Source organism: Dipodomys merriami, unplaced genomic scaffold (assembly GCF_024711535.1).
Source record: "Dipodomys merriami isolate MVZ:Mamm:240054 unplaced genomic scaffold, mDipMer1.0.p SCAF_1665, whole genome shotgun sequence".
Taxonomy (NCBI): Eukaryota; Metazoa; Chordata; class Mammalia; order Rodentia; family Heteromyidae; genus Dipodomys; species Dipodomys merriami.
The window spans coordinates 70992-79610 of record NW_027203010.1 but is presented as its reverse complement, the minus strand read 5'-3'; the positions used below and the strand labels follow the sequence as shown (position 1 = coordinate 79610).

The window sequence follows — 8619 nt, the reverse complement described above, 5'->3', positions numbered from 1 at the left end:
CCCTCCCTCCCAGCCTCCGCCAGTCCCTCCGGTGTCTGCCCCTCCTTCCTTCGGTCGCAGGGTCTCCCCTCACTCCCACCCTCCGAGGCCGCCGACACCGCCCTCCGCCCATCCCAACCCCCCTCCGATGCCCTCCCCCGCGGGCGCTGACTCGCCCTGCTGCCACGTCTCACTGATGACGTCACCGGGTCCGCTCCGCCTCAGCCAATCCGCCAGGGGGAGTCCGAGCGAAGTCCTAGCCAGCGAGTCAGCCGGGAGGGGAGCAGGGAGGGGCCAAGGGTGGGGAAGTAAGGGAGTAAGGGAATGGGGCGGGCGACAAGTTGTCAAGTACGCATGCGCCTCGGGCGCAGCGCCTGGCGGGAAACTGAGTGCGGACCGCCGCGCCGCACCTGGGTCCTCAGGGCGCACAGCAGCGCTCGCGCCTCTCTTTCCCGGCGTGCCGTGCGGCACGGCCGCCCTTTGGGCTGTGTAAAGGCCCCTTGGTCTGAGGCTTCCCTATTTCCTGGTTCGCCGGCGGCCATCTTGGGTGGAAGCGATAGCTGAGTGGCGGCGGCTGCTGATTGTGTTCTAAGGGGTCGGAGTCGGGAAGACGTTTGCTCTACCGGAACAGCCGATCTCATTCCTTTCTTTCGATTACCCGTGGCGCGGAGAGTCAGGGCGGCGGCTGCGGCAGCAAGGACGGCGGTGGCGGCGGCGGCAGCTGCAGTGACATGTCCAGCATGAATCCCGAATAGTGAGTGCCGGGCAGCCCCGGGCCCGCCGAGGGGCGAGGAGGGCTGGGGCGGCCGGGGGAGCGCGGGAGCGCCGGCACCGCAGAGGCCGGCGGCCGGGGCCCATTGTCTGGCGGCCGAGGGCGGCCGGGGGAGGGGTCGGGCCGGGCCGGGCCGGGCTGGGCGGCGGGGTGAGCCGCCCGGGGTCGGGCCGGGGCGGAGGAACTGTCTGCGGGGAGGGCGGGGGGAGGCCGGAGTCGGGCGGAGGGGCGGCGAGCTCGCCGGGAGGACTTGGCTTTGCCGGGAGGAGGGTGGGTGGGGAGCGCTCTGGCGGAGGGCACCGTCAGACCCTGCGTCCGCGCTCCGGCGAGCCTAGCTGTCAGCAGCGCTGGGTGGATCCGGCCTGGGCCTGTCCATCTCCAGCCGGGTGGACAAGCCCCCGGAGCCCTTGCACCCTGCCTGCCCGCTCTCAGGTAATATGGATGCTTTCGGAAACTGCGTGGGGCTGAGGAGAATGAGTCCATGGTGAGAAGCGATTTAAATGGCTCAGCTTCTTTTTTGAGTGAGAAGCCGTGTAAATGACTTAGTTTTCTTTGAGTGGTCTCCTCGAAGAGTTGTGGAACTCACCGATCCATTGCTTCTCTCCCTCCCCCCCACAACACCCTTGTTTCTGTGAGCTTGCTTTTTTTCTTTTTTAAAGGGCACCTAAGTCATTTGGTCTTCCGTAGGTCAACAGTAGCAACACCGACCACAACTAAGCCCGAGGCATATCTTTCTAATACTGTGAGAATACAGCAAGACTTTGCTGTCAAGTTGATAGAGAAACGAATGGGACCTATGATAGAACAGTAGGTTTTGTATTACCTGCTTGAATGTTTGCAGATAGGGAATGAGGTTCCATGACGTGTCATGAAAAGTTAATGCATTCCTTTTTCTTGCTGACTCAAGAAGTCACCAGAGCAGATGTGACACACCTGGCACTTATAAAAAAAATCGGTTTTGGGGCTTTGAACTCAGGGAGCTCTTTTGCTGTACCACTTTGAGCAACAACTCCACTTCCGGTTTTTAAGTGGTTCATTGGAAATAAGAGTCTCACAGAGACTTTTCTGCCTGGGCTGGCTTTGAACCGTGAGCCTCAGGTCTCAGCCTTCTGAGTGGGTAGGATTACAGGTGTGAGCCATCAGTGCTTAGCTATTACCTGGCACCTTTCATGGGAACTGGTGTTCACTTTACTTGGGAAGACTTTGTTGGGCTCTCTTCACTGTTATTAAAAAAGAATCCTCCTAAAGGTCGCATACATGAACAGTAAGTAATGAACAACCAGAGATGTAATTGATTCAGAAGCCTCTTTAGTGTCAGCTGCTGTTAGAAGGAGAAGGAAATTTTTTAAAAGCAGAAATTGGTGTTTTTCAAACGTTCAGTTTATTTGCTGCTTTGGTTAATGACAGCTAAACATTGTCCCCTAAAAGATCCATCCATCATCATTTTAACTGCCTGTCATGTGTGTGTCACATGGCTCTTGCAAAAATGCATTCTGATTTCAAGTTTTGTAATACTGTGGTTTGATCCTGAAGGGTCTCCTTTCTTTTTCACTAAACAGGAGCCATGACATTTAATAAAAATAGTGTACTTTAAGAAGTTGAGATTAGTGGTCTTAAAATAACATATTTGCTATGTTGGCAGTTAAAAAAATTTTTTTTAATCAAGGCCTCCGAGGACATTTGCACAGTTGAGCAAAGGTGGACAGAGCTACTTTATTGAGATTTGTGAACATTTGCTATTCAGGAGCTTCCCATATTTTCTACATATGTTTAATGCAGTAAAAAGATCTTGATTAACTAGTTGAACAGAAATTAGAAAAGTTATTCAAACTCTGAATTTGTTTCTCCATTTGTAAAATGGAGTATAGTATAGTAGGAGTCTTTCCTGCTAGAAATCATTTTCAAGTAAGTTGTTTTTAGCAGTGCTAGGATTTAGAAATGTGAACCTTAACTTAAAAGGGTTTTTGTTTGTTTGTTTGTTTGCTTGTTTTGTTAAATAGACCAGGTGGCATGTCCTCTTAACTCCTCTCTAGTGCTGATGTACTACCATGTCCCACCCAAGGAGCTTATAAATGTAATATATAGAAAATAAAATTTAAAAATGTGGAATACCAAAGATATAGCTCATTCCAGATGTTTAGCATAGATCAGAGCAATAAGATTTCAGAGGATGTAATGTGTTGTGGTTGGCTGTTGGGTTTTGAAAAGACACTTTTAACAGTTATTAGCAATTAATGTGGAGCAGCAGAAGGATTGAGAATGATTTTTCTTTTTCAAAGTTTTAGCAAAGATTTATGTTTTTCTAACATGATTAAAGTAGGGAGAAATAGAAAAAGAGCAACATTTCCTGCTTTCAGTGTGTGAAATGAAAGTTAAAGACTCTGAGGATAAGTCCAGTGTTTCAAAGCAAGTGTGGGTGGACAGAGAGTTTGTGTGATGTTATCTCTAACCACTAAAAAGCCAGAAGTGGAGCTGTAGCTCTAGCTGTAGTGGTAGAGTGCTAGCCTTCAGAGAAAAAAGCTAAGTCCCTAGACCCTGAGTTCAAGTCTTAGTATTCATTCCCTCTTCCTCCCTCCCTCCCCCCCCCTCTTTAGACAGTCCCTAGACCATGAGTTCAAGTCTTAGTATTCATTCATTCTCTCCCTACCTCCCTCTCTCCTTCCCTCTCTCTCTAACTCTCCCTCTATCCCCCCCTCTCTCTCCCTCCCTCTCCCTCTCTCTTTTCCCCCTCTCCCTCTTCCTCCCTCCCTCCCCTGATAATTTTTGGAGAGGGAGAAGAAAGAGGAATGGCAAGGATAGTGATTTTTAAGACTGCCAAATCATCTTTTTGAGGACTTTAGTGTACTAACTTCAACAGAAATCCAAAATCACTTGTCAGTATTTGGCCTACGATGTTGGCATTCTAGACTGTAATGAAATCTAAGAATTTAGGAAACTTTTGCATAAGTGTTAGTGAAAATTGCTTCAGTAGAGGTGACAGATATTTTTGTAGAGAATATCACAAAGGCAATCAACTTTTTAGAAATTTGCCCATAACAGTTTTTTCTTGTCTTTACTGAAGTTGGTTACCGTTGTAATTAGAGAAAATTTGGAAAATAGAGAATCAATAGAATTTTAGCACTCCAAATCCCATTTTCTTTAACATTCTGTTCTAAACATTAGAATCTTATGCTTTCTCTTAAATTAAAACTTTAAATAGAGACATTCCAGATTCCCAGATGTTTTAATAACTAATGAATAGTGCATATTAATATTTACAAGTAGGCCCCAGATGTTTCTTTACTTTCAAGTATCATTATAATACTAATAACAATACTACTACTGATAATAATGTAGTCTTTAGAGAAACAAGTATAAGTGCTCTAAATTTGGTAATGAAAATGGCATCTTGACAAAAGCTTGATTGTCTAGGATGAATAGGATTATAGCTTTATGTTGGTTGACCTATGATTACCTGTTGGTCAGTTTACTACTGAATACTCTTTATGATCCTTGTTAGCTTTTGGTTTAGCAGTGAGGAGAAAAAAATACATTAAAAAAACTGAACTTTAATTTATTCTTCTGAATGCTTCCTGTATTATTAGGCTGATTTGGGATTATCAGCCTTAAAGATTATCTTTAAGGTAGGATAATTGACTCATTTGTATTTTAGTTCCAGAAATACATTGGAAGTGTAAACTTTTTCAGGTAGTGTGGAGTTTGATCTCAGGGTTCAAACTACTTGAGCCAAGGTCCTAGTAGTATGATCCTAACTGGAAAAACAAGGAAATTGTCAAAGTTTTCATTTTTCTGGAGATCTGAAGTATGATTTAATTTTCTAAGGAGGTAGTAAGGCAGGCAGTGATTAACACAATACTTAAGAAGAAATACTTAACATTATTCTCATACCAGAACATTTTTTTATAAATCTATTTGCTTCTAGTGGATTTTTTTTTTGTTTGGTATCAAGAAAATTATTTTCACTGCTTTTGTCTTTGAACTAAGGATTGTGTTTAAAATGAAACGTAGGTACTTTTGAGTGTACCATTGAGCTACTGTAGAAGGTAATATAGTAGTATATTTGGGTCTTCTATAGTTATTTGGTGCAGAAAGATTTTTAAGTAATTTATGTTGGTTTTTGCTTTTCCTACTCTGTTCTTCCCAGTGCTAATGGCTTATTCCTGTAGAAGATTGAAGTTTGAAAACAACCTGGACAGGAAAATCTGTGAGACTCATCACCAGTATATCCACACACCAAAAAAAAAAAAACCAGAAGTGGAGCTGTGGCTCAAGTAGTAGAGTGCCAGCCTTGAGCAAAAAACCTAAGGGGCAGTGCCCAGGCCCCAGTTAGCAGTGCTAACTAAATAAATATGATTCCACAGTCTCAAAAATTTTTTTTTTTTTTTTTTTGGGGTCCGGTCGTGGGGCCTAGACCCTGGGCCTGATCACTGTCCCTCAGCTCTTCAGCTCAAGGCTAGCCCTCTACAACTTGAGCCACAGCACCACTTCCGGCTTTTTTCTTTTTGCTTATATGGTGCTGAGGAATCGAACCCAGGGTCTCAGGCATGCAAGGCAAGCGCTCTACCACTGAGCCACCTTCCCAGCCCCACAGTCTCAAAATTTTATCAGTCTTTCAAAGTTTGCTTTTCTGTAATGGGGTATTGAAAGAATATATGACCTTTCTCTTTTTGTCAAGTGTTGTTGCTTCAGTTTTTTTTTTTCCCCCCCTTAAAAGTATTAGAAAGTGCACCAGGCTCCAGTGCTCATACCTTTAATCCTAGCTACTCAGGATGCTGAGGATTGCAGTTCAAAGCCACCCTGGGCAGGAAAGTTTGTGAGATCCTTATCTTCAATGAACTACCAAAAAGCTGGAAGTAGAGCTATGGCTCAAGTGGTAGAGTGCTAACCTTGAGCAGAAAAGCTCAGAGATGGTGCCCAGGCCCTGAGTATAAGCATCAGCATGCACGCACATATTAGAAAGCAAGTTAATTAGTTATGTGTCTGTGACAGCATAATTTTATTAATAATACCATTTCTGGCTTTCATACTGTTTTTCTTTGAAATATAATTTTATTGTTATTAAGGTGCTGTACAGAGGAGTTACTGTTTCATAAGTCAGGTAAATGAGTACATTTCTTTTTGTTTGGGTTTTTTTTTTATTAACTGTATTTTTTTTGTCTTTTCTTTTTTGGTACTGGGGATCGAACCCAGGACGTTGCACTTGCTAGTAAAGTGCTTTGCCACTGAGCTACATCCCAGCCCCGTACATTTCTTTTTGAACCATGTCATCCCTTTGCTTTCCTCCTAAGTTTTTAAAATTAATTTTTAATTTTAATTAAAATTTTTTTTATATGTGAGCCACTGGCACTCACCTTAATTTTAATATTTTGAGGTGCTGGGTCAAAGCCAGAGCCAGTACTTGTCAGGAAACAGTGCTCTATCTCTTGAGTTATATACCAACCCCTAGCCTATCAACAGAACTTAAAGGAGAAAAGTGACTAGTAGTGTATACTCTGACTTTTAAAATGTCTTTAGAGCTACAGAAAATTAATATCTGTAGTTCTTCGGGTGATTTAAGTTTCTAGTGGCTGTATAGAATTGCCCATGAAATATATCTGAAGATTTTGTTTGTGTGAAAGTGATAATTGTTATAGGGAAACTTAAAGATAAGAATTGAAAAACAATTGGGGGGGGGGGCTGGATCCAGTGCCTTTCACATGTGTTCTGTCACTTGAGCTATGTCCTTAGACTTTACTATTGTTACCACTTTTTTTTTCTTTTCTTTTTTTTTTTGTCAGTGGTAAGCTTGAACTCAGGGCCTGGGCACTGTCCCTGAGCGCTTTTTTCTTTTTAAATTGTGAAAATACTGTACAGAGGGGTTACAATTACATGGGCAAGATAATGAGTACATTTCTTATCAAGCATTGTAGCCTCCTCCTTTGTTTCCCCTTCCCATCCCTTCCCATCCCCCCCCCCAAATCTCCCCCCCCACACCAAAGTTGTAAAGTTTGTTTTTGACATATCGACTTGTACATCTCATTGTTGCAGTGGGTCCACCTATATCCCTATTTAAGTGATTTGTTTTTTCCCTTCCCCTCCACAAATTATACCAACATCAAATACAGAGAAAAGCAGGGGTTATACTGTGGGGGGGAGGGACATTCAAAGCAACAAAGAAATAATCTTAATGAAAGAAAAAAAACATTTGAATACATATCTTCCCTGAGTGCTTTTTGCTCAAGGCTAGCACTCTACCACTTGAGCCAAAGCGCTACTTCTAGTTTTCTGGTGGTTAATTGAAGATAAAAGTTTCAAGGACTTTTCTGCCCTGACTGGCCTCAAACCATGATCCTCAGCTCTCAGCCTCCTGAGTAGCCAGGTTTAGAGGTATGAGACACCAGCACCTAGCACTTCGTTATATTCACATCCTATTAGCAGTCTTTTGACTGTGTATAAGTTCCTTTATGGGCAGTTTGACTATTTCACTATTTGTAGTTATAATGGTCATTTTGTTTTTTGTAGTAAAGACAATATACTTTTGCTAATATTTACTCTTGCCTCTTCTAATAAATGAAGATGTTTAGAGTAAAAAAGAAGTGCTTAAGTTTTTTTTTTTTTTTTTTTTTTTGTGCTGTTTGTAGGGCTTGAACTCAAGTCCTGTTCTCAAGACTTTCTCTAGTGCTTTCTCACTTGAGCCATAGCTCCATCTCTGGCTTTTTGGTAATTAGTTGGAGATTAAGTGTCTCATGGGCTTTGCAACCACGATCCTCAGATTTCTACCTCTTTAGTAACAAGGATTTCAGGTGTGAGCCATTACTGCCTAGTTAAGGTTTTTAGATTGAAAAAGAAAAAGCTTAAATAGTCAACTTTTAATGTCTCAAGATACAGGAAAATAAAAAAAGGGGGTGTATATCAGTTATTGAGGTATCTTAAATGTGTGGCTTATCAGTATTTTATTCTTTGTCCAAACTTCCCTTTGGAGTTTTAGTAGGAGATAGGGGCAGAACGTGCTCTACCTCCATCTGTTTTTTTCTCTAGAGGGAGAAATGAATAGTCAGACTGTTCTTTTGTTTCCCTTGTAGAGATTGCTCTTTGGTATCTGGAATAGAATTGAAGGGAGAAAAATGTTCATCTTACTCCTGCCCCCACCACTCTGGAAATATTTCTAATTTTTTCTTCCAAAACAAAGTATTTCTGAGAACCTGGAGAAGTTGTTTATTGGCTTGTTGGCTGACTGAAGCATGAAAAACACAGTGCAAGGAAGTAGGAATTTGATGTGATGCCTTGTGGCAGCAGATATCTGTAATTGTGGATATCTGTAATCACTGCATAAACCTTGTGGAGCAAAGTTAGGTAGAACCTGTCTCCAAAATGGTAGGGCTTGGATGTGATTCAGATCTCTTGTCTAGCAAGCCAGAGTTCCTGGGTTCAAACCCAGTTCTGAGAAGAAAAACTAGATTGGAAATGAAGATTTTGTGCGTCCTTTTGTGATTGGTTGGCTCAGATGGCCCACATATCCTGCCTTATTAATCCCAGATTGATAGGCTCCAGTTGTGCATGTATGTTGGCAGACTCTTAATTCTGATAAGTAATTTTGTTTGTGCATGTTTTTGCTCACAAAGGGAAACATCACAGTTTAATAAGAACGGTCACTGGAAAAAAAAGAAAAGAATGGTCACTGTTTGATATGTGTCTGCTATATGTGCCAGCTAGGGCATTTCATGAAGGATATTTTTGCAGTTTGTACTTCAAATTAGCTTTAAAAATAACCAAGTATATAATTGCGTTTTTCAAGAAGTATTATGGACTTAGAGAATATATTTTCCTCTGCCTAACAGTTGTATTTAAGTGGAATTATTCTTTGTCCTTTCTATTCAGTCTATATTTTC

At 42.4% G+C, this 8619-nt stretch overlaps 1 protein-coding gene across 1 annotated transcript in view; it reads left to right on the top strand.

Annotated features, from left to right (window-relative positions):
• Positions 1 to 498: 498 nt before the first annotated feature.
• The window catches only part of LOC138828882 (ras-related protein Rab-1A), a 31566-nt gene continuing 23445 nt past the window's right edge, over positions 499 to 8619 (top strand). The window contains exon 1 of the mRNA XM_070024946.1: positions 499 to 733. Within this exon, the coding sequence (XP_069881047.1) occupies positions 711 to 733 (23 nt within the window). The 5' untranslated portion in view covers positions 499 to 710. The remainder of the gene's footprint in view (positions 734 to 8619) is intronic.